The following is a 27111-nucleotide window of genomic DNA, read 5'->3' on the forward strand; positions in this document are numbered from 1 at the left end:
GAACCCATCCATCTGCATTCATGTGAGGGCTGACATGGCCTATCGGTTGGAAAAAAAGGGCAATAACATTGTGGAAATTTGAGATAGAAATTGGCGCATCTGTTAATACAACTGACATTTTGTACTAGTGGTTAGCCTAAATAAGAATCATTTTAATAGACATTGTTCAAAGTGTATTGCCCTGGAATTGTATCAGCAATCCGACCACATGGTTCAGCTTTTTTGTTTTTTTTATTGAAGATTTATACGAATAAACACGACAAAACATGACCGAGAAAGAGAAATCTAACAAACACTCATGGCACAAGACATCTAACAAGTTACAAACATTGAGTTATGACATGTTTGTGCCATTTAGTCCACAGTCTAAAAAAAAATTCAAATGTATTGTAAATGTCATTTTACATTTTTAATTTTAAATAAACGAAAAGGAAATATTACAAAATTAATATAACAATACAGCCACAAAACGAACAAAAAACTAAAATTTACCCCACATTGCACCTCATATTCACACACAAAAAACTATCATTTGTTATTTGAGTCCAGTTCTTGACATTTGGTGCCAAAAAGACAAACTTAATGAGACACATAAAATAGACACTTACACTATCATTTTGCAAATTATTCTTAATCCCAGATAAAACATTCTGTATTTTTACTGAAGTGTTTACTAAATGTATTTGATTGTGGACCTTGCCTAAATGGATTTTCAAATGGAAATATCAGTATTGGCAAATCTTGGTTATTATCAGCCAAATGTCGAAAGCCAAATGTCGAAAGCCAAATGTCGAATATCCGTCGAAAAAAATCAGTTTCCGACCATCCAGTTGAACAAAATCTCAAATAGACTGAAAACCTGGTCGTTTGGTTTGTTCAGTTGTTTTGTCCACATCTGCTGTGACGACATCCATAACAAGGATCTGGATGACGTTGGCTCTGACTCAGGTCTTTGACAGTGATTACAGGATACGCTCCTCTTCCTTGAAACGTCTCGAACCCCTCAGGCACGAGGTTAACGTATGCTTTGAGACCAGTTACACTTGTTTTTCTGTCACATGTTTGTCAGCTATCGCATTGTAAATCACCCCCTTGTAAACAGCTGGTTTCTGGTGTCTGGATGTTCGTGACTCAGTGTGGAGACCGGCATGTTCTGTCACGTGACGCTTGTTCTGGATATGAGATGCTGCATGTTTGGTTTTGGTTTTATTTATTTATTGTACCGGTAATTCTCGCGGTTGGAGTATGTTCACCATCATTTGTCATTGTAGGAAGCTTAAGAGTTAAAAGGTCTTCTAAATTGACATAATTTGGCTCCACATTGATGATATTCCCAACGTTTGTGCTTGTGAGTTTGTGTCCATCTTCTTCAAAATCCAGTTGAACTTTGTACACTTGGCCCCTGATCATTTCAACGCTCTTGTTTTGGTAATAGCTTCAAGCGTTTCTGGTTAGCCTTGTTATTCCTTTAGCCGAAGTTTGAGCGCACGTGAATATTCAATTTACAAATATTTTTTTTCTAATTATACTGGCCGCACCTGTCTATAAGCCGCAAGTTATAAAATGCTGACCACTATATTACATATCTGCGCCCAACGTGTAATTTATCATTTAGACTGGTGATCTTTATGTCTCTGTGGGAGGAAAATGCATTTTAAGAGAACGGCCTTCGAATTTACAATGTCCCAGAGAAATCTAAAGAGTGGATTGTAAGTGGATTCATTTAAATAATACCACATTATTTGGTTCATATTGGACAATTTAGTTGTTTCCTGTTGTGTCTCGCCTTTAACTCCGAATGTAATATTATAATTTTTTGACTGTCAATTATTATTTCAGTCCAGTCATTGATATAGTTTGTGTCATACATTGTTTGCGATTGCCTTCTCAATTGTTTTCTATACCTAAAATGCGTTATAAAGCATTACCAATGTGTCTAAACTATAAAAGAGCTCCAGTTTGAGTGTTTCTAGTAGTAACTTTGCACTGCTCAAGGTTATTGCCCACGCTTCAAGAGATTATTTAACTGTATCTCCCTAGTCAAAATGTTTTCATCTGAAATTGCAGTTAACATGGTTGTGAGTGGTATCTACTGCAGCAACTCTTTTCCCAGACTTCTCTTGGCCCTGGCATCACACAGCGACTGGCACAGACTGTAGATCTGAGTCAGCTGTGGTGTTATAAAAACAGGATTTGATATAAAGGCTGTGCTCTCATGGAAGTCTTGTACCAACTTAGTTTACGCTTTCAAAACTTGGTGACAAAACGAAATAACAAATTTTGAAGTGCGATAGATTGTTCTAGATAATATCACCACAGATTATAATATTGAAACTACTTAACGCCTTTGACGGAATAACCCGACAATTCCAGCATTAAATGAACCACATCACAAAAAGCATTAGCTGTAACTAATTAATAGCAGATTTAAACATTCAACTAGTTAATTTGTATAATTTATTAGTCATATATGCTAATTATTCAACTCTCTACTGCTGAAATTTTAATATATTACCAAAAATGAATAAAGGACTTCCTGTTCCTATTCCAGTGCAAAGAAAAGACAGACATGACAAATATTGAGCCCCAAAATATTGGTTTAATATTGTTTGTTTGCCTTCCACAGAAGCTCCTTATAATGACACATCTGGATCCTACACGTTTGACCTGGACCAGGCCGAGGACCAAACCCAGGACCTGTTCAGTGGATCCCCTCCTCAGTCCCCTAGACTCCGGTCCAAGAGCCGCAGCAGTCGAGACACGGAGTCCAGAGGCTCCCTGGAGTCTGCTCTGTTGGTAAGGTTCAATCAACTACTTACTGGGTATGTGGCCCGGTGCCAGAGTCTCTCGCCTCACCGGCTCTCCGGGCCGGGGCGGGAGGATGTGCAGAGTTTTAGAGTTTCCTCTGGTTTCCCCCATCACCCAAAAACATGCACCGTAGGTAAAATCCTCCAGCTACTGTCCTGACCAAACCAAGCTCATGATCTGGAGATGGGTCACGAGCACAACGGTGTGAAGGACGAGTCAAATGCCGAGGACAAGTGCACTTAATTAATCTCAAGTTATTTTACTCAAACAAGAAACGCGTTATCATTGGTAATATCACAGCGCTATTATTCTAACATGATTAATGAGTTTGCCTCAAGTATAATCTCACTTCAAGGTAAAAATGTAGGCAATACAACTCCCATGAACCTTAATGAAAGCTACAGCAGGAGGGCGGGCTAAAGATCACATGGGGTAAATTAAACTGTTTGAAGTTGTGATATGTGCGGTTGTAATCTTTTACTGTATTTACAAAAAAAGTGACAAATTGAGAAAAACTATCAAGATCATTTGGGAAAAAATTATTAACTGATAATTTGATCATTTGTGTTGGGTTCTGGGTCCCTCTTTTGTAGCCTAATGAGCTTCTGAGTTCCCCTTTTGCAATACTTTCATAAAATCAAATTGTATGAACTGCATTAAGACTTTTGCCTGCTCTTTTGTGTCCTTCCTGTCTGTCTTTGCTGCAGGTCGAGTTGGATCAGGAAAAAGGGCTGGAAATGCGGAAGTGGGTTTTGTCTGGAATCCTGTCCAGTGAGGAGGCATACCTCAACCACCTGGAGGCACTTTTAATAGTACGTCTGTCACATATTATTGTTCTCTCAGTCGCAAGTCCATGATAACGTAGCCAACACACTTTGGTTGGTTTGAAGTGTCCCCATCTTGTTGTTCTTTTCATACAATGTGAAATGTAACGTGAATGTTGACGTCTGCAGCCGATGAAGCCCCTGAGAGCGGCGGCCACCACGTCTCAGCCCATGCTCACGGTTCAGCAGATCGAGACCATCTTCTTCAAAGTCCCGGAGCTTTACGAGATCCACAAAGAGTTTTATGACTCGCTGCTGCCCCGAGTCCAGGACTGGAGCCAGCACCAGTGTGTGGGGGACCTCTTTCAGAAACTGGTACGATTCAAAGTCGCAATGAGCAAAGTGTTATTATTGTGTATTATTATTTACCTAAAAAAGACACGTAAACGGTTCTATAGTGTCATAATACTGTGGTTTATTCTGCTCATATCTACTAGAGGTAATTGGGTATTCCAGAACGTTCTTCAACACATAATTTCTCTTGATTCTTTCTATTGAAGTGTGAGGACTGAAGTGTTAAGAGCATTGTATTTGGTCATTAACCCATTCTTAGTAGATTTTACTTTGAAAAAACACCATTCAGCTCTTTTTTGCAGCAAAGAATAAAGCAGATGTTTTTAATATCTGTCTAATATGACATTTATTTCAACAGCATGAAATAACCAGATCATAACTAATGCGGGGTCTCAGCAGCAGTAGCTCTGTCTGTAGAGTTGTCCAGACATATAAATGTGACAATTTGCTAATATTTCTTGGCACTGTAAACAATCCACCCTTTACTTACTTTGGTTTTAAGAGCAAGTCTTTTTGGTTTTAAGAGCAAGTCTTTCACGAGTAAATATAGACAATAAAACGATAATACAGAAACTAATTCATTCACTCAGACACAATGACGCTGAAAGAGGATTATCCCCCTTAAAAAAACAATTCTAAATGTAAAACAATATCGATAAACAACATGAACTGCACTAAAGGAATTTCAGAATTGACCACTTTAGTTCTCAAGTTATTTCTTCCTAAATCTTATTGTGATATAGATGAGAAAAATAACAAAAGGTCAACCACTAGCTCAAAGAAAATGTACACACAATAAATATTGATGCTTAAAAGATATTGTATAATCTTTCATTCATTGAACGTTTAGTTGATCTAGTCCTATTGGAGCAGGTTAAGGTGTAATGATTATAGTGTTATCTAAACCCCAGCACAGCCTGACCCTCATTAGGTGTGGACTTAAATGTCACGGGTGTGTCATTAATATCACAATGGCGTGTGGGCTCTGCTGCAGTGCACATGTGAGGAGACTGCCTGCAGTCATGTCCTGCTCAGATAAAAGCCCAGCGCTCCACACGACGCGCAGTAAAAGAGGAGCAACCTCTGCTGAATGGGAGAAAAGTCGGGCTGTGAAAGGAGGCAGTGTTCTTGTGGAAAAAGCATCCAAGGGGCTGTGGCAGTGGTGACGTAACTAAACCGCTAACCTACTAACCTTAACGAGAAAGAAAATAATATCTGAACATTTCACCTTCTTTGAAAATAAAATATGACGATACAGATTTGTTCATTTAGTGGCTCAAACATTTTTAATGGTGTAGATCTGACACAATCAACCCATTTTGTTGCTAAAGTCACTTGTTTTATGTGATGTTTATGATTTAAATCACAGCATACAGTTACCAACTACTTTATTCCTCCCATAAGACACTTATATCATCATCTTTCATAATTACTGTTACATACTTGCTTGTAGTTTAGTTTGATCCTTGTCAGGTGCAAATGTGTTAATCTGAGGAAAGAAGAGATTATCTGAACTAGATTTAGCTGCTGCTGCTTCCTGCAGTAAAAAAGTAGACATTACATTACAATTACAACTAATTTACCTCTTTTATTAACATTAAAATGTTAGTGAAATAATACACAAACACACAAAATATCACCATTTCACATACATTAGATGGTTTCCTAAAATTAGAAAAACTGTTCATAAATATTAGAAAATGACTGAATCGGATTGTGATCTAATTCTCATGACGATCGGCTATTTTTAATGGAGATCTCTTTCTCTTGAATGCAGCTCTATGCTCAAGTTAAGACACTTTTCCCCACCCCCTTCTCTCATTGGTCCGCCTCTGTAAGACTCTGAGTGACTGACCAATTGCAATGAAGTGTGACCTTTCAGAAGGAGCAAAGGTCTTTAGGCGTCTCTTCAAGGAAATAGGCTAAGTTTACATGAGTCAGAATCATGACTTGGCTCCGAGAAAATTGTGGTGTAAATTTTTAGTCATTTCATCCACACCTAATGTAAAGTCTAGAGATCAAACAGAGAATAAAGTTGTTTGGAAAACCATAACTTGACCTTTTTATAGCATGTTAAAATTGTATCCATCACTCGATTTAGAACAATGTATTTGGGCCTCAAAACTCCTGCCATGGACTTAATAAATGGATACTTTTTGGAGCATAATTTTGGCAACGGGCCTCATTTTGGCCTCATTACGAAGAAATGGACTTCACAAACTGCACCAACTATCAAGGACTGGACATAGTAACAGCCATATTTAAGATGGAACAACTCACATTTGGACTCAGTTTCAAAAGTGTGCTTTAATTTTCATTGGATGTTTGTTTTTGTTGCTTTTATATTCTTTTTTTGCATATTTAAAAACTGAAGAAGAATAGCTGTTTGAAGCTTCTTCTTTCTTTATTTTTTTTATTTTATTCCAATAATTATGGGAATATAAGTATAAGTATAATATAAGTATTGTCTTTTATAGTTTGTTGTTTTGTGTGGAAAATTTTACCTGAAATACAGGAACCGAACAGAACATGACCAGAAAGCAAAAACTAAAATAAAAAGCACGCAACAAAATAAAGTAATGGCCCATTTGACTGACAATAAGAGTCCAGCCTGTCCCACGGTCTCTCAAAGCGTTTGTGTATTAAACGATGCTCAACTGTAGTTTCCATGTGCACGGCGCTCACACTGTCTTCATATGCTCTGTTCCCCTGCAGGCCAGTCAGCTCGGCGTGTACAGGGCCTTTGTGGATAACTATAAAGTCGCCGTGGAGACTGCAGACAAGTGCTGCCAGGCAAACGCCCAGTTCGCCCAGATATCCGAGGTATGAACCCTCCCCTCAAGAGCGTCTCCACAGCGGTGACGGGGTCCAGGACGAGGCTTTCCCAGGCTTTTCACGTCGCAAACTGTGTCGGGATTGATGCGTTTTCTTACTCATGTGCTGTATGTCTTTGTTTTATTTTTGGCAGAGTCTGAAGGTTAAAAGCACAAAGGATTGCAAAGATCAGTCTGCTAAATATTCACTTGAAAGTAAGTAGTGTCAAGAGTAATTGTCCTGATAACTTGCTGAATGAAAAAAACAACAACAACAAAACAAAACCAAACAGAGGTTAAATTCATTCTTGTTTATTATGTGTTGAAAATCCACAGAACCCTTCAAGCATGTACAATGTTGTGTTGTGTGAAAGGTTTTAAAGCGTCTCTTTCCCCACAGCTCTCCTCTACAAACCCGTCGACAGAGTAACACGCAGCACACTAGTTCTACATGTAAGTCACAAGCTTAAAGTGCACATGACAGGCTCTCGTGTTTTTTCTAATTGTGTCTTTGGTGAGGCAGTCGCTCTGGTAAATATGTATCATGGGTTTACATGGTGGCAGTTTGTTCAAATAAATAATTCAGGCACAGTTTAAACGCATTGAATACATTTTTTCTGACGGTTTAAACAATCATTTAACAAAATAAAGCGGTTCTCAGGTGTTATTGTCAAAGTACAGCTATTGTATATTTTTTATGGATTCTGGCTCTTGTTCTGACTGGCAAATTCTCACTGGAACAGTCTTCCAACTCGGAATTCCTACTCTCAAACTCAAATTTCAGCTTCATTAGTGATAGTACTTGTGTTATTTCACCTTTAGTTGCTCTCTACTGTCCATCCGCTGTGTGTGAACCTGCTCCTGCGCTGCCTCTGAGCTTGTAGTTATAAACGCATGGTTATGCTAACATTGCTAACGGCTACACCGCGCTAATGTAAACAAAAGCAAAAAAAAACACTCTCAAACATTATTTAATCAAATGGAAATGTAATAATTGTCAATAAATTAACATGAATTGACCCGGCATTTTGGCTGATTTGAGCACTATCCTATTTTTTATTACTTGATTGAGTCGTTAATGTAATACGCTCGTAATTGTTTTTCTAACTTGGTGACTGGAACATAGCATTAGCTCTATGCCACATCTGCTACTCATTTTTTATTAAAATCTTAAATATGTGTTGTGAAATGTGTAGTTGAACCTGTCGTATGCACTTTAAAAATCCTGTTAATTAACCCTTACATTTCCCCCTAATTTGATTTCATTGCTTTTTCTCCCAGGACCTCCTGAAGCACACGCCCTCGTCCCACCCGGACCTCCCTCTGCTGCAGGACGCTCTCCGAATCTCACAAAACTTTCTGTCGAGTGTCAACGAAGAGATCACCCCGCGGCGTCAGTCCATGACCGTCAAGAAGGGAGAGGTCAGTGCCACACGAGCCATGAACCAATCTTTTACCAATCCAGGGGCAACTCGACCATAAACTGGCACCAGAATCTCTCCTGTAGGTCATGTTTTATGTGCATTCTCCCTGAAATTCAAACTAATAAAAAGAAGAAAGTTGCTAAATACTTGGACTGCAACGATTAATTGACTTATTGTGACTAGTTGACACTACAAATATAATTGTAGTCATATTTTAAATAATCTTCATCTGGACTATACAAAATCCTACCTTACCTTTTTAACAAAGAGAGACACATTATTAAAGCAAATTGACTAAAAAGGAACACACTTTTTCAGAGTTTCATTAATAATATGCTTTATTTTTAAGTCACCATATGTCCGCCTTTATTTAATGAAAAATATATTTTTAAACATCTCAATAATACAATATAACTCATAATTTGACTAGTAAAATACTAAAATAATGAATATTAAGTACACACAGACTTTTCTACTGTTGTGTTATACATGATATACCAACTACAAAGTACGCCAAATGTCAGATCCCTTGTTTTATGTTTCTTAGTATTTTAAAATGTCATCTGTGCAGTTTCTGTATGTGATTTGTGGTGATTCTGAGCCACCGAGAATTTTAGCAGATTTAGCTGAAGTTGTAAGGTATTGTTATATCCTAGACTTTGCATTCCAGTCTTTCTAGTTTTTTTTGTGTATTGACTTAAGGCGTTTTTATTGCTCCCAGTAGGTCTTCCCTCCCTCACTATTTAGTTTTTGGGTGTAACCTAATATTTCTTCTGTAAGGACAGCCTTGTTTTGTGTCAAGTAACTAACTTATGTACAAACAATGACATTTAACATGATTTTGGTGTGAATATTTGAACAAGACTTTATTAACTCTTAATACAGTGCTATTAGGAGCTTACATTAAAGGAGACATACGGTATGTTATGCTAAACTGACTTTAATGAGTTTTAACAGTCTTCCCTCACTCTAACATAATATGTCTTCTTTAATCACTTGGAATTGTCTGTATTATATTATAAAGAAAGTTGCTTGATGGGGCTTTAAACACATTTATTTACAATAAATTGATGTCTTGTACAAACCAATATAGCTTAGAATTGTGATAAGGAACAGTTCGTCCTTAAGATATTCCTTTATTGTCCCGAAATGTACTTTAAAAAAAAATATTTTAACCATGTTATAAGATTGGGACAGAGATTTGGGATGAGTGTAATAATAAAATTGTAAAAAGCGGAGGTACAAAGGTACATTTTTATGCTTTCAGTCGAGTCATGGCTCATTCACACCACAGACTTCAATCAGTGGAGTGCATTTTTTGTGTTCTGGTCATTCTAAGCCTGAAGAACTCTCCCAATTTTGTGACCGCAAAAGTAGAGCTCAAATCTTCTGTGCTGTTTTTAAGTTCATAAATCATTGCCAGACTCGTTTATGCATCAAATCCAATCATTTCAACTGTGTTGCTGCATTTACATGTCGGAGTAAAGCTGGCATTCCTTTATCTCCTATGTAATGCCATCCGCAGCTAGTAGATGGAGTCGTAACTGATCTCCTGATGACGGAACACCTCACACACATAAAGTGATGTGTGCCAGACTTGTTATTTTATATTCTGAAACATGTGAGGCCACTAGAGGTCCATCATGACAATACAACGACCGCATACGAGTTCTTCAGTAGATTCTCGATGATTCATGCAGTTTGACGCAGGCCCGAGTCTCACGGTACATTCTGTGTTTATAATTTACCTCTGACTGTAAAAGTGTGGAGGTGTTCGGGTGATAAAATGATTCAAGTTGCTCGTGACTCACCGCTGCCGGGCTCGGCTCCTGGAGGAAGTCTAACAATAAGAAAACTCGGGACAAACTAAATCCTCCCATCCTCTTAAACGCAGGCCCCTCCGTTGCTTCCCAGAAATGCCTCGCGGTGAAGCTTCCATCGAATATCCTCCACGCCATTTTTTTACCGGGAGTGTCCGTAATGGTTTGGTAACCCGCGCTCGGTCTCGTTTCAGGGAAGTTCGGACTCACACAGGTTGATTTGTTATTGCTTGGAAGTGTCCAGGGCAAAAGGGAGGATGTTAAAACAAAGAGAGTGAAAGACGATGTGGGAGAGAATGTTCTAGTTTTGATGTCGAAATAGAAAAGAAAGATAAAACATGTGTGACAAAACAGCCATGTCCCAAGTTCAGAGGCAATTGCTCGTTTCCATTGGCAAAAACAAGATTGATTGAACAGAGTAATAATGTTAGTGATGTAGTGGCTTCTGTGGAAGTAATTGTGTCTTTCTGGTTTTATTCTTGTTGTTATAAAAAAGTCTTAAACCGGCGTCTCTTGTGAAAACTGCTATAAACTGATTGCTAAATTTGATTATTCTCTTAAGCCGCAAACGTGATTTCAAAATAACAAGATGCCAGCATAACCATAATTCTCCCCCTTGGTGATATGCTCATGTTTGTTTTTGTACTTGGATCCCACAAGACTTTAAATCAAAGCTGGTTAGTCTGTATTTTGTCTGTGAACTGTGAGTGCCACATAGAGACAATGACAAGAGTAAGAGACTTTGTTTTCGTCTGTGGTCGATGTCGGTTCGTTCCCTATAATCAAGAAAGCATTTTGACTTCTCTTGGCTTGAGGTACTTGAGGTACAGTAACACAAAGCGTTTTGTGTCACTGTACCTCAAGCACAGCTGACTACGTGTGATGTTTCAATATTCTGTCGAGCTGCTATAACAATGACTAGATCTTGAAGGATCAGCTGGGGAGGATGAGCTGAAATCACAGGCTAAATTTAATGGAGATATTTTTTTAAGCTACAGAGATATGCTGTTTGTTGTTGGCAAGCTTATTTTTAACATTAAAATTATATTGTATTCATCCAATGCCATAGTGTAAACCAGTGTAAACCAGTGTAAACCAACACAGGGCAATACATTCAGAAAATTTGAAAAATGGAGCTTTGAAACATTTATTTTCTTGCCTTTATTCATGCGAGGTTAGTTGGTTGGTCTAGATTCATCCCACAAAATCCAGAAATATGAATAACATATTTTCAATCAAGTACTCTTCGTTTCCAAAACACTCAAAACATTTAAAAAGCTATGTTCTAACTCTGAACAGTGCATTTTCTTTTCATAAGCCATCCTAAATACTAAGGATACTAAAAGGATTTTGTAAAATAGAATTCACCATTTAATGTTTGGTCAGGCTTTTTTTCTATTAGTTAAACTAAACATTCAATTATGCCCAAGCAAAAATGTAAGAATAAAAATGCAAGAACCTACAAACGTGTAGAACTTACAATCAAACCACCCGCAGGAGGGTCCAGTCTAGAGTTCTATACCACCGCCTCGTGTCTGATCGAACTAAAGCAGCCAAAAGGTCAAGAGGTCAAACGGAAACCAGGAAGCAGCAGGAAGAGTGTTGGGCTTTGTCCGGTCAGTGTCGGGTTAGAGTGACCAGAGATTGTAGCGTGAAAACAACAGCAGTGGCACTGATTAAACTGGCAGCTGGAAGAAATCACTGTTATTGTATTGATAGCAGTGAAGTTGAAGAGGGCACAGTGAATCCAAAAAAGAAGATTTATAAGAACAAAACGTAAAGTAAAAAAAAAGTTGTTTTGTTATGGGTTGAAGTGCCTATGACAGGTTGGACCTCTCATTGAATTAAAATGCAGTTAAGATTTAGATATTTTAAATTTAGCTCAAAATGATCCCAGAATAGCATTTTTTTTTAGGTTTGTAATTTCACTTCCTGTTTGTAATTGATGACATCACACTAGGAAATTACCCAGCAAACACTAAAAGTCTAATGTCACAATTTGTTTAATTTGACAAATACAAGATCACTTTTATTTAGTTGAATTAATGTTTAGAATTTCAACAAAGTAGTTCATTTTGTGTAAATTCTTTATAAACTTTGACCTAGTGTGATGTCACTTCCTGTCATTTTCTACCGATTTTTCAACTTTTCTCCACAAATACCTGCTTGATTGGTGTAAAACTATAATTTATACGTGCAACAGGTATAAATACACCAAATAAAGTCAGAATTTTAAATAGTAAAAACCTGTCGTGCGCAGTTCAAACCAAGACAGAGAAAAGCAACAGAAAAGCACATTCATACTTTTATTTAGAAAGCTTTTCAGTGTTGGGGAAATATCTTTTACGTTTGTCTGACTGTGTTTTGTTGTACTCCAGCACCGACAGCTGCTGAGGGACCGCTTCATGGTGGAGCTGGTGGAGGGCTCTCGGAAACTGCGTCACGTTTTCCTGTTCACGGACCTCCTGCTCTGCACCAAGCTGAAGAAGCAGGCCTCGGGGTGAGTCACGTGACCGGTCGCAGAGGGGCAATAAAGTCACATAAGGTCACACGAGGGCAGTTGTACTATTCACAAAACCAGTCCCACACGTTTAGATACAACGTTACGGTAAACGCTTTGAGAGAATTTAAGCTTTTAGTTAGGTTAAGTAGCCAAAGTGTTAGAATTTGTTAGCTCTTCTGATATTGATGTAACAAAATCTTTTATGTTTTATGCTCAAGTGTCATTCCGTTTGTCCTCTGTTCATCAGATTTGTCTTTTTTGAGCAGAGTCGTGAGTAAAAATCTAAAAAGAAGAGCAATCGGATAGCGTATTTTCCGGACTATGGCACCGTTTTTCATAGTTTTGGCCGGGGTGCGACTTATACTTATATTTATACTTATATACTTATACTCCGGAGCGACTTATATGTGATATTATTTGTTATTTTTACACTTGCAACTGCATTTCATACTTCAGTGCAACTTATACATGTTTTTTTCTTCTCTATTATGCATTTTTTGGCTGGTGCGACTTATACTTGTATTTATAGTCTGGAAAATACGGTATTTAAAAATGTTTTACACAATCACACCAATTGTTTCATATTCCAGATAAATACATTCTGTTGTTGTTTTCACTAAAGGGAAAAGGGCTTTTAAAATCCCAATATTGGTATTGTCAAATATCGGTTATTATCGGCCACAGCGGCAAGCGCAATATTGTATGTCGTATCAGCTAAAAAAAAAAACACATCGGACCATCCCAAGGCAAGATTAATGTGATCATAAACAAATCTACAATACGTTCACGTTCTAGAGTTACATAGGTCAGGGTTTAATGTACACAACTCTTATCAGTATCGGCCTAAAAAAATAAATATATATAAATATATATATATATATATAAATATATATATATAAAAAATATATATATATATAAATATATATATATATATATATATATATATATATTTATTTTTTTAGGCCGATACTGATGTCATTGGAAAAGCTTCACATATATGCTGTAGGCTATTGTGTAATTTTCTTTATTGGAGTGGAATTTGCATTCACGCTTTTCCATTGTGCGCATTTCCGCTTTTATTTATATTATTCAAGTTTCTCTCTGTACCAGTCCAGCCGACCCCGCGTGTCAACATCGTGTTACTTTCTGAAGTGCTTGTGAAACATTAATTTCACTTTGGTTTGTTTATACAGACCGAGAAGTCGTTGAACATTGTGTCAGTTTTGGTTTCATGTGAATCTGATTGTAAAATAATGAATTACACAGTTGAATTCTGACCTGCTCCAGCTTCTATTTAAACTTAAGCCTTTAAGAATGTTCTGATTTCACATGAACATATTATTTAGGCCTCTGCAGAGAAGTAAATATCCTGTCTCCATAGCTCTTGTGTAAATCCTTTAAACCCTGTTGTTTTCCACACAAATGTTAAGAAATATGTGTGATTCTTTGTTAGGAAAATTGCAATTGGATTATTTTGTTTACCACATTAATTCGCCGTTCAATAAATTATAGATAGAGGAATAATTCTGGGGATCAATATTTATCGTGGATACTTTTTCCTTGACTTTTTGTTTCTTTTTTAAGCTGTAGAGAGTTGAATAAATAACTTGTATGACTCATTATAGACACAAACTACATGCTGCAGCTCTTTTTTTTAAAGGATTTTGTACATGTAGAATAGCCGTTTAGAGATAATTCTGCTTTAAAAGTATGATTTATTGTGTCGGTGGCGTACATTTTTCTTTCTATATTATCTATACTATACTGTATTATTGTCACCTGCTTCCACCCTGGCACAAATGTCACTTTTTGTCTGCACATATTGTCATCCCTTGACCAGGAAGGGGCAGCAGTACGACTGTAAGTGGTACATCCCGCTGGCCGACCTCACCTTTCAGACGCTGGAGGACTGCGAGTCGACCCCCATCCCTCTGGTCCAGGACGAGGAGATCGATGCCATAAAAATCAAAATCTCCCAGATCAAGAACGACCTGCAGCGAGAGAAGGTAACGCAGCGACTCTCGACGACACAAAACCAAAGAAACGAGAAAACTAGAGAAATGACAAAACGAGAAAGAGAAACGGAGCAAATATAGACGTAAATGTGGTAAATAATAAATGATGTTCTAAAGCGACGCTAAAGCTGTGGTGGAAGACATGCTCGATGTTGTTGAGTAAAAGTGCAGGTACAGAAGCACAAAAACTCACTGAAGGAGAATTGTAATGTAAAAAAAAGTAAATGTTTGGAAGTATTTTTTTAAAAACCACATATGAAACAAAACTAGACTAATGATAAAATTACAAATTAAAGAAAAATCCCCGAAAAATACATTGAAATGAAACTAAGGCACCCCAAGTCCAAAATAATAGTCCAGAATCTGTCAAATTTCTTCTTCTTCTTCTTTTTTTTTAATTTTAAACCTAGAACAAAAACAACACGAACAACAAAACATAATAATAATACATTCAAAATAATAATAAATTGTCCATTTTCAGTTAAAATGTGATTTTTGTATTATTTTTTTTCCATTTCCCGTTCAACTGTTGAAGCTTCATTAAGTAGTGATCTGGGTTAAAATTTGTGCTGATTTAGATGAACCGAAACGACTAAATTGAATTTCCAAATTTTTTCTCTGGCTGTTTTTATTTGTATATTTTTGTTTCAGCTTCCTGATTTATGCAACATTACAAGGACGAAATACATAACATTTACAGACTTTGTTTGGAAATGGACACATTTGATAGACTTTGGACCAAATTGGACTTTTATTTTCATTTAAATGTGCCATGATTGTGTTTTCAAGTTTAGTTGAGTTATTTTTGCTCTCCAGTCTTTGATGTTCTGTGATTCATGTTTATTCTTTTTTTTAAAGCAAGAAAATATATATACAATTTGGTTTTAAATGGACAAGTCAGAATTTCTCATAATTCTGAAACCTGTGAATATAAAATACATGGATAATTCTGTCACTTTCAGGAATATAGAAATGAGCCGTAAGAAAGCAGTTTCACAAATAACGCTGCAGGAAATATAGTCGCCCTAAATTGTTCTAAAATTGAGAGGAAAACATAAACTCGACTGCAATAGTTTGACAGATTCAAGCATCGTTTTTATTTTGATTCCAGAGAACGACCAAAGCCCCCAAAGCGATGGAGCGACTGAGGAAGAAGCTGTCGGAGCAGGAGTCCATGCTGCTGCTGATGTCGCCCAACATGGCGTTCAGAGTCGCCAACAGGAACGGAAAGGTGCTCGACGTTTACAATACGCTACTAAAACGACACCAGTTACAGTAGAGCAAGGTTTTATGCGCGTAATATGCATATGTTGTATTTATTGTAGAAATCGCACATGTTTTTGGTGGAGAAATTGACAAAAAATAAGTATTTCGATCACGATGTTCTGTCAATCCAACAGAAATGTGTTAAAACGTACAACACGTGTTACAACATGTGAAATGTCCGTCATATTTATCACAAAAGTGCAGAAACGTCACCTCACACCAACACTTAATTAATTTTTCATTGTTATTGTTAATCTGCTATCTTGTTACATTTGTTTTTTTACTTCATATTTAAATGCAAAACATAATTCACAATATTATCTAAATTTTGATATATTGTCCACCTCTAGCTATTTGAAATATAGTATATTTTCAAGCTTTATCATTCCTTTATTCTTTTTTATAAATGTACATTGTTCTGAAAGTGTTTTAAAGTATTTGTGATTTGTGCATCTACTGCCACCTGCTGGTTATAACGATTAACTCACCCAAACACTTGTCTTTTCAGGGTTTCACATTTCTCATCTCCTCTGATTATGAACGCGCCGAGTGGAGGGAAATCATTCGAGAACAGCAGAAAAAATGTGGGTGAAACGGGAGAATATGTTTCATAAAATCAGATGAAAGTTGAGCGATTTAAGTGATTTAACCCATGTCTACTTTGTTCTGCAGGTTTTAAAAGCTTCCCTCTAACTTCTCTGGAGCTGCAAATGCTCACAAACTCCTGCGTCAAGCTCCAGACGGTGCACGCAATACCAATGACTATGAGAAAAGAAGGTATATTGTGACTTTTAACCAACATAACTAATGATATAATTAAACGTAACTTATATATTCTTCTTCTTATTTCCAGATGATGAGTCTTCGGGTTTGTACGGCTTCCTGAACGTCATCGTCCACTCGGCAACGGGCCTCAAGCAGAGTCTAAGTAAGTATTAATCCAAACCATGCAATCAATACTATCTATAGAGTACGCAGGGTGATTTTATTGATTATTATAGATAAATTAGGTCATATAAAGAAGAAACTGTGGTGTGGAACTACGAGATGGAATATAAAGTGTCAATGGTCGCAATCACTCAATCGCAAAGACTAAAGTGATTTAACAATAATATCGTATTTTCAGGACTATAAGTCGCACCAGAGTATAAGTCGTCATAAAATTAGCCATAAAATGCATAATAGAGAAGAAAAAAACATATATAAGTCGCACTGGAGTATGAAATGCGGTTGCAATTGTGAAAATAACAAATAATATCACACATAAGTCACTCCGGAGTATAAGTATACAAGTATAAATATAAGTATAAGTCGCATCCCGGCCAAAACTATGAAAAAAGGTGCGACTTATAGTCCGGAAAATTACGGTATATCCCATGTACACGTCTCACAAATGTAAAAGCTGTAGTCTAGACAAACATGTTCCAAAACGCACAGGGACTTGGATTCATTTTGCTTCAGTTTCAGTCTCTCAAACCCTAACGCTCCTGGTCGTTATTAAAGGTAAAAAACCTGTTTACAATTGCTAATCGATGGCAGCATTAAGGGCCCATCGACCAGGCGGCTCTCGGAGGGTCTGAACTGCCCGTTGTGTGTCGGCGGTGGCGCTCACAGGTGGCACGTGTCGTAGCCGCGCTCTCCCTCTGTCTCGTCATCTGGGAGGGCAGCTGCTGCAGGGGGATTAGCCGGGAACACTGTGTACAAGCCACCTCAAATATGCCTCAGCCAACTCACCGCACTGGCAGCTTAGGGTTTCACTTTACTTTCCAGCAGGCAAACAATGGCACGATTCTTAACGCGGAACACGCTCGACTCGATGTGCTCACGCTGCGGCTGTGGCAGGGGAAAGGGAATGCCTCGCTCACAGCCACGAGCAACTGAAAAACCACCACGTGACGCACAGTGGAAGTGTTCAGACTGCGTTTAATACAGTTCTAATGGCAAAAATATGTACCGTGTTTTGTGGACTTTAAGTCGCATCTGAGTATAAGTCGCACCAGCCAAAAAAATCATAATAGAGAAGAAAAAAACCTATATAAGTCGCACTGGAGTATGAAATGCGCTTGCAAGTGTGAAAACGACAAATAATATTAAAGCCGCAAGCGGCATCCAACGGCCCTCGCGGGCCGCCGGCCTTCCGACTCTGCGCTTTCGACTTGATAAAGATGGCGCCCTTATTGTGTTGAATTAAAAAAGAACTTGACAGACGGCGACACATTGGACATGGCCAATCCAGTGCAAATCAACACAAGTGTCAGTCAAATTTGCTGCTCCGCCGCACAGAGACCGTAGCACTTAGAATATAAATATGGATAACTTTTGATGCCCCGCTTGTGTAGATGATTTTCCCCAAATATGAGCTTGATCGAGCTATTGCCCTTAGAGGAGTTTGTTAAAGTGTGAAGCGTAAATGTGAACATTTCAAGGATTTGGCGTTTTTCCCATTTGTGACATATATTTGCAGCTCTACCGCACAGAGACCGTAGTACTTAAAATCAAAATATGGATCACTTTTGATGCCACGCTTGTGTAGATGATTCTCCCCAAATATGAACTTGATCGAGCTATCGCCCTGGAAGGAGTTTGTTAAAGTGTGAAGTGTAAAAATGTTGTCATTTTAGAGATTTTGCGGTTTCCCCATAGGGATAACATGGGATGTTTCTGTCATCGCTACGGCTACGCTTTACCAAATATGACTTTGGCTCCCATACTTTTAATTTGGGGATGGCAAATGAGAATTGTGTGCAAAATGTCATGTCATTTGGAAAAACTCTTGTTTAACGGCCACTCTGAAGGCCAAATAGTCCAAATTCTGCGAAAAGTTTGCGGCTCAGCTGCACAGAGACCGTAAATGTTATCCATAAAATTTGAATAACTTTAGATGCCCCACTTGTCTAGAGGAGGTACACCGATTTTGAGATCGGTGGGCCAAACGCACTAAGAGGAGTTTGTTAAAGTGTGAAGCGTAAATGTGAACATTTCAAGGATTTGGCGTTTTTCCCATTTGTGACAGTATATTTGCAGCTCCACGGCACAAAGACCATAGCACTTAAAATCAAAATATGGATAACTTTTGATGCCCCGTTTGTGTAGATGATTTCCCCAAATATGAGTTTGATCGGACAATCGCCCTGGGAGGAGTTTGTTAAAGTGTGAAGCGTAAAAATGTGGTGATTTGAGCGATTCTGCGATTTTCCCATAAGGATAACATGGGATGTTTCTGTCATCGCTGCGGTTACGCCGTACAAAATATGACTTTGGCTCTCATACTTGTATGATCAGGATGGCAAATTAGAATTTTGTGCAAAATATCATGTCATTTGGAAAAACTCTATTGTTTATAGGCCACTCCGAAGGACAAATAGTCAGAATTCTGGGAAACGTTTGCGGCTCCGTCGCACACAGAGACCGTAAAAGTTATCCTTAAAATTTGGATAACTTTAGATGCCCCACTTGTCTAGAGGACGTACACCGATTTTGAGGTTGGTGGGCAAAACGCCCTAGGAGGAGTTCGTTAAAGTGTGAAACAGAAAAATGTGGATATTGGAGAGATTTATCGATTTTCCCATAGGGATAACATGGGAGCTTTCTGTCATCGCTACGACTACGCCGTAAAAATTTAGGCATTTTTGTGATTTGCTTTTGTGATCGGGACGGCAAAATAGAATTTTGGGTAAAGTTTAGACAATTTTGGTAAAACTAATTTTTGACCTTCAATGTTAATTTAAAGGTCACTCTGTAGGGGGCGCTATCGCGGCCATTTCAATTTTGTCAGCCTAAACTGGTCCAAACTAGAAAGTTTAACAACTGATTCAAATTTGGTCATAATCGGACTGGTTTTGATCAAATGGGAGCAATTTTTAGAGCTGCAATATTCCAAAATAAGTTGTCCAACTTTGCGGCTGCGCCGCACACAGACCGTAAAAGGTATCTCCAAAAATTGGATAACTTTAGATGCCCCACTTGTCCAGAGGACCTCCGCCGATTTTGAAGTCGGTGGGCAAAACGCCCTAGGAGGAGTTCGTCAAAGTTTGACGTGAACAAAATGGCTAACACAGCGTGTTTTCATTTTCAAAGGAAGATGGCGGCCATAGGGTAAGTCTGGGGGCATGGCCACAATAATATTTTTTTTTTGTCCTCACGAAAGGAATGCGTGTCCCGAATTTCGTAGCTTTACGCCAAAGTTGACCTCGGGGTGTCTCCCATAGGCGCAATGTATTTTGACTTTTGTCGGTGGCGCTGTCGCGCCATTTTTTAACGAAAAAAAAAATGGCCCAGAAAAAACAAAATTTTTCGCCGATTCTGAATTTTGGGCAAAGTTTGGTGAGTTTTTGAGCATGTTCAGGGGGTCAAATTAGAGTTCAAAGCGCTGAAGAAGAACAAGAAAAATTAAAGCCGCAAGCGGCATCCAACGGCCCTCGCGGGCCGCCGGCCTTCCGACTCTGCGCTTTCGACTTGATAAAGATGGCGCCCTTATTGTGTTGAATTAAAAAAGAACTTGACAGACGGAGACACATTGGACATGGCCAATCCAGTGCAAATGAACACAAGTGTCAGTCAAATGTGCTGCTCCGCCGCACAGAGACCGTAGCACTTAGAATATAAATATGGATAACTTTTGATGCCCCGCTTGTGTAGATGATTTTTCCCAAAGTAAAGCTTGATCGAGCTATTGCCCACGGAGGAGTTTGTTAAAGTGTGAAGCATAAATTTGAACATTTCATAGATTTAGCGTTTTTCCCATTTGTGACAGTATATTTGCAGCTCCACGGCACAGAGACCGTAGCACTTAGAATCCAAATATGACTAACTTTTGATGCTTCCCTTGTGTAGATGATTTCCCCCAAATATGAACTTGATCGAGCTATCGCCCTAGGAGGAGTTTGTTAAAGTGTGAAGCGTAAAAATGTGGTCATTTTAGAGATTTCGCTGTTTTCCCATTTCTGACATATATTTGCGGGTCCGCCACACAGAGACCGTAGCACTTAGAATAAAAATATGGATAGCTTTTGATGCCCCGCTTGTATAGATGATTTTCCCTAAATATGAGTTTGATCGGACAATCGCCCTAGGAGGAGTTTGTTAAAGTGTGAAGCGTAAAAATGTGGTGATTTGAGGGATTTCGCGATTTTCCCATAAGGATAACATGGGATATTTCTGTCATGGCTACGGTTACGCTGTACAAAATATGACTTTGTCTCTCATACTTTTATGATCAGGATGGCAAATTAGAATTTTGTGCAAAATATCATGTCATTTGGAAAAACTCTATTGTTTATAGGCCACTCTGAAGGCCAAATAGTCAGAATTCTGGGAAACGTTTGAGGCTCCGTCGCACAGAGACCTTAAAAGCTATCCTTAAAATTTGGATAACTTTAGATGCCCCACTTGTCTAGAGGACGTACACCGATTTTGAGGTCGGTGGGCAAAACGCACTAGGAGGAGTTCGTCAAAGTTTGAAACAGAAAAATGTGGATATTCGAGAGATTTAGCGGTTTTCCCATAGGGATAACATGGGAGATTTATGTCATCGCTACGACTACGCCGTAAAAATTAAGGCATTTGTCTGATTGGCTTTTTTGATCGGGACGCCAAAATAGAATTTTGGGTAAAGTTTAGAAAATTTTGGTAAAACTAATTTTTGACCTTCAATGTTAATTTAAAGGTCACTCTGTAGGGGGCGCTATCGCGCCCATTTCAATTTTGTCATCATAAACTGGTCCAAACTAGAAAGTTGAACAACTGATTCAAATTTGGTCCTAATCGGACTTGTTTTGATCAAATGGGAACAATTTTTAGATCTGCAATATCCCAAAATAAGTTGTCCAACTTTGCGGCTGCGCCGCACACAGACCGTAAGAGGTATCTGAAAAAATTGGATAACTTTAGATGCCCCACTTGTTCAGAGGACCTCCGCCGATTTTGAAGTTGGTGGGCAAAACGCCCTAGGAGGAGTTCGTCAAAGTTTGACGTGAACAAAATGGCTAACACAGCGTGTTTTCATTTTCAAAGGAAGATGGCGGCCATAGGGTAAGTCTGGGGGCGTGGCCACAATGATTTTTTTTGTTTGTCCTCACGAGAGGAATGCGTGTCCCGAATTTCGTAGCTTTACGTCAAAGTTGACCTCGGGGCGTCTCCCATAGGCGCAATGTATTTTGACTTTTGTCGGTGGCGCTGTCGCGCCATTTTTTAACGAAAAAAAAAATGGCCCAGAAAAAATTAAATTTTTCGCCGATTCTGAATTTTGGGCAAAGTTTGGTGAGTTTTTGAGCATGTTCAGGGGGTCAAATTAGAGTTCAAAGCGATGAAGAACAAGAAAAATTAAAGCCACAAGCGGCATCCAACGGCCCTCGCGGGCCGCCGGCCTTCCGACTCTGCGCTTTCGACTTGATAAAGATGGCGCCCTTATTGTGTGTTGAATAAAAAAAGAACTTGACAGACGGCGACACATTGGACATGGCCAATCCAGTGCAAATCAACACAAGTGTCAGTCAAATTTGCTGCGCCGCCGCACAGAGACCGTAGCACTTGGAATATAAATATGGATAACTTTTGATGCCCCGCTTGATTAGATGATTTTCCCCAAATATGAGCTTGATCGAGCTATTGCCCACGGAGGAGTTTGTTAAAGTGTGAAGTGTAAATGTGAACATTTCAGAGATTTCGCTGTTTTCCCATTTCTGACATATATTTGCGGGTCCGCCACACAGAGACCGTAGCACTTAGAATCAAAATATTGATAAGTTTTGATGCCCCGCTTGTGTAGATGATATTCTCCAAATATGAGCTTGATCGGACAATCGGCCTAGGAGGAGTTTGTTAAAGTGTGAAGCGTAAAAATGTGGTGATTTGAGCGATTCTACGATTTTCCCATAAGGATAACATGGGATGTTTCTGTCAACGCTACGGTTACGCCGTACAAAATATGACTTTGGCTCTCATACTTTTATGATCAGGATGGCAAATTAGAATTTTGTTCAAAATATCATGTCATTTGGAAAAACTCTATTGTTTATAGGCCACTCTGAAGGCCAAATAGTCAGAATTCTGGGAAACGTTTGCGGCTCCGTCGCACAAAGACCGTAAAAGTTATCCTTAAAATTTGGATAACTTTAGATACACCACTTGTCTAGAGGACGTACACCGATTTTGAGGTTGGTGGGCAAAACGCACTAGGAGGACTTCGTTAAAGTGTAAAACATAAAAATGTGGTAATTTGAGAGATTTTGTGGTTTTCCCATAGGGATAACATGGGAGGTTTCTGTCATCGCTACGACTACGGCGTAAAAATTTAGGCATTTTTGTGATTGGCTTTTGTGATCGGGACGGCAAAATAGAATTTTGGGTAAAGTTTAGACAATTTTGGTAAAACTAATTTTTGACCTTCAATGTTAATTTAAAAGTCACTCTGTAGGGGGCGCTATCACTGCCATTTCAATTTTGTCAGCCTAAACTGGTCCACTTTTATTTTAGAAAAGGGAAATAGCCAGAATGTAGAGAGGCACGATTTTTAGAGGTGTGCAAATTTTTGTGACTTTTCGTCAATGTTCACTGGGTGAAAAATAGGGGGGTTGGTCCCGAGAAGAAGAAGAAGAAGAAGAATATTCCGATGCGAAAACAATGTTTCCCATTTTTCAAATATCATAAACTATACATTTTCGGAAAGCGCTCGCGCTTTCCTACCTCATGATGTGGGTCCCTGGTCACTGACGGGTACTTTCGTTAATTTTGAGTGGGCTCCGCCCACTTTGTGTTTTTGGCCCTCTATACAGTAATAATGTTCAATTTTTGCATTACATGCTTATATGCACGGAACATGCAAGAGATGGGGAACGTATTCGTGAGCTACTTAGGGCAAATGAGTGCTTTATATGGGGATGACGACCGGAAGCGGTCGTCATCCCAATGTAAAGTGCTCGTTTAGTGCGCACTTTTGCACGGGCTTCGCCCGTTTACAACGGTAATGTTCCATTTTCCTACTATTAATTAGTATGCACGGGGCGTGCGTGAGTGAAGGAGTGCGTTAGTGAGTGTTTGGAAGTGGGCGAGCGCTTCGCGCTCGATTTTGTGCGCACTACGTGCGCACTTTCGCAGCCGTGCTTCGCACGGCCTTACGAGATTAATAGGCCTCTCGCCAGCTTGTGGCGCTCGGGCCTAATAATAATATTTTTAGCAAAAACAATATAGCCGTTTCCACTATAACAACAAATTATACATCGTTTGAAAGCTCTAAGCCTTCCCGATGCCGCCATGGGGTGGAATCATCATTACGAGCGCTTACGCGCTCGTCACTCCCTATTCCGTCGGGATGCCCCGCCCACTCCCCATAGACTTCCATTGATTTGAGCAGATACAAGCATGGCCCATGCCTGCGGCATGGATTCTCGCATACGGGACAATGCCAGGAGGGTTTTTGAAGGAATGCAGCGCTTCGCGCTGCTGTTGTCAACAATTAGTGAATGGGCTACGCCCATTCACTAATTGTTGACTATTTCTGTCATAGCAGGAGTAAGTATGCATGATCCATGTCTTCGGCATGGGCTAGTTCACTGTACTTGCCAGGGGCGACGGGGCACCAAACATGCGGGCTGCGCCCGCATGTTTGGTCAGACAGTTGCAACGCTGCCTTCGGCAGCGTTGCGGGAGCAATAGGCCCTCCGCCCTGCTGGGGCTCGGGCCTAATAATATTCCGATGCGAAAACAATGTTTCCCATTTTTCAAATATCATAAACTATACATTTTCGGAAAGCGCTCGCGCTTTCCTACCTCATGGTGTGGGTCCCTGGTCACTGACGGGTACTTTCGTTAATTTTGAGTGGGCTCCGCCCACTTTGTGTTTTTGGCCCTCTATACAGTAATAATGTTAAATTTTTGCATTACATGCTTATATGCACGGAACATGCAAGAGATGGGGAACGTATTCGTGAGGTACTTAGCGCAAATGAGTGCTTTATATGGGGATGGGATATCTCAATGTAAAATGCTCGTTTAGTGCGCACTTTTGCACGGGCTTCGCCCGTTTACAACGGTAATGTTCCATTTTCCTACTACTAATTAGTATGCACGGGGCGTGCATGAGTGAAGGAGTGCGTTAGTGAGTGTTTGGAAGTGGGCGAGCGCTTCGCGCTCGATTTCGTGCGCACTACGTGCGCACTTTCGCAGCCGTGCTTCGCACGGCCTTACGAGATTAATAGGCCTCTCGCCAGCTTGTGGCGCTCGGGCCTAATAATAATAATATTTTTAGCAAAAACAATATAGCCGTTTCCACTATAACAACAAATTATACATCGTTTGAAAGCTCTAAGCCTTCCCGATGCCGCCATGGGGTGGAATCATCATTACGAGCGCTTACGCGCTCGTCACTCCCTATTCCGTCGGGATGCTCCGCCCACTCCCCATAGACTTCCATTGATTTGAGCAAATACAACTATGGCCCATGCCTGCGGCATGGATTCTCGCGTACGGGACGATGCCAGGAGGGTTTTTGGAGGAATGCAGCGCTTCGCGCTGCTGTTGTCAACAATTAGTGAATGGGCTACGCTCATTCACTAATTGTTGACTATTTCTGTCATAGCAGGAGTAAGTATGCATGATCCATGCCTTCGGCATGGGCTAGTTCACTGTATTTGCCAAGGGCTGTGCCCGCATGTTTGGTCAGACAGTTGCGGGAGCAATAGGCCCTCCGCCCTGCTGGGGCTCGGGCCTAATTACATATAAGTCGCTCCGGAGTATAAGTATATAAGTATAAATATAAGTATAAGTCGCACCAGCCAAAAAATGCATATTAGAGAAGGAAAAAACATATATAAGTTGCACTGGAGTATGAAATGCGGTTGCAAGTGTGAAAATAACAAATAATATCACATATAAGTCGCTCCGGAGCATAAGTATATAGTATAAATAATATTTGTATAAGTATAAGTTGCACCCCGGCCAAAAACATGAAAAAAGGTGCGGCTTATAGTCCGGGAAATACAGTAGACGTCTGTTTTTTTGCACAATAAAAACATATCTGATGTTCTGTTTAGACCTGTACTGCTCTCTGGAGGTGGATTCTTTTGGATATTTTGTGAACAAGGCCAAGACACGAGTGCACCGAGACTCGACTGAACCAAACTGGAACGAGGTACTTGTTTTACATAAATAGACTACATAAACTCTGGATACACAAATAAACACGTCTCTCCCACAGGAGTTTGAGATCGAACTGGAAGGTTCCCAGACTCTGCGGCTGCTCTGCTACGAGAAATGCAAATGTAAAGTGGGGAAAGAAGACGGAGAGCTCACAGAGAGGATCATCGCCAAAGGTCAAATCAAGGTTTGTCTAAGGGAATTATGTATTTATTTAATTGCTCAATGATTATCATGATTCAGCTCTAAATATGAACCAATTAGAACACATGAAAAAACACAATGCACTCAGTTTAACCAGTTTGACAGGGTAATTCTGCTGGTATAGTTTAAACTACGGTAGTAAAATACACTTAAAAAACACACATTTCTATTTAAAAGTTTGTTTTCGTGTCCATGTTTTCCGCTTCTCTTTTACGTCCACAAATGCACAAATCCGTTCCCTCTGCTTGTTTTTTATAAATACTTTGTGGGACTGATTCTCGTAAATCCACAGATCTTATGTGGATTTTTTTTGCAGGTTAATGTTTCTAATTTGAAGGTGATCTCGATTTTATTGTCGTTGATGGATGAAATGGGAAGTTGAGTATGTTATTGATGATTCAAATAGGAAGAACTGGCATAACTCATCCTTATACTCCTGGATGGACCGTTAAAAGCTGCTGAACAAAGCCTATGGCCCTTTGCTTAATCCTTCATCTGAGACAGTTTCAGTGGGTCGAAAGGCCTCACCTTTATGTTGTGACAGGGCAGGATTAGGACCAGCACTTGGACCAAACGTGGCCCTTGGCGTTGGCCCCAAACCGTGACACACTCCAGATCTGCTTTGATCTGATGAAGGGATTTCCCGAGTGGACAGGTGGCAGAGAGGGGAAAGCTGGAGAGAGCTTGCATCCACTCTTCACTAACGCTCTCATATTGTGCTAAATGTACTTTATGTCTGAATGCACCCTCACAGAAATACATCCGGACTTGTGTGTATTTGTTATTTTCACGTATGTACATTTTAGTCATAGAGTAGTTGGTTTCTTTCTCCAGATTTCAAAACCCTTTCATTATTTTGGTATAGAAGTGCGTTCTGGACACTAAAAAATTGTAAATTACTCGCTTAAATGGTTAAAAAATTCATACTGGACTTTTTTTCAATGCCATAACTCACTAACTGGCTGAAAATCAAATCAAGGCTCTAATGGTGATTTATGTTTATATTTAA

The 27111-nt window shown here is 39.3% G+C and overlaps 1 protein-coding gene across 1 annotated transcript in view; it reads left to right on the top strand.

Moving 5' to 3' along the window:
* Positions 1-27111, top strand: part of LOC140346441 (breakpoint cluster region protein) — a 57344-nt gene that overhangs the window by 22905 nt on the left and 7328 nt on the right. The window contains exons 2-16 of the mRNA XM_072432510.1: positions 2627-2796; positions 3516-3620; positions 3762-3947; positions 6642-6749; positions 6895-6955; positions 7140-7192; positions 8021-8161; positions 12362-12483; positions 14327-14492; positions 15613-15732; positions 16276-16351; positions 16440-16544; positions 16621-16695; positions 25796-25893; positions 25960-26085. Of these exons, the coding sequence (XP_072288611.1) occupies positions 2627-2796; positions 3516-3620; positions 3762-3947; positions 6642-6749; positions 6895-6955; positions 7140-7192; positions 8021-8161; positions 12362-12483; positions 14327-14492; positions 15613-15732; positions 16276-16351; positions 16440-16544; positions 16621-16695; positions 25796-25893; positions 25960-26085 (1712 nt within the window). The remainder of the gene's footprint in view (positions 1-2626; positions 2797-3515; positions 3621-3761; positions 3948-6641; positions 6750-6894; positions 6956-7139; positions 7193-8020; positions 8162-12361; positions 12484-14326; positions 14493-15612; positions 15733-16275; positions 16352-16439; positions 16545-16620; positions 16696-25795; positions 25894-25959; positions 26086-27111) is intronic.

The sequence above is a fragment of the Eucyclogobius newberryi genome, unplaced genomic scaffold, assembly GCF_026437365.1.
Source record: "Eucyclogobius newberryi isolate DKJ021-1_F unplaced genomic scaffold, fEucNew1.0.hap1 SCAF_6, whole genome shotgun sequence".
Classification (NCBI taxonomy): Eukaryota; Metazoa; Chordata; class Actinopteri; order Gobiiformes; family Gobiidae; genus Eucyclogobius; species Eucyclogobius newberryi.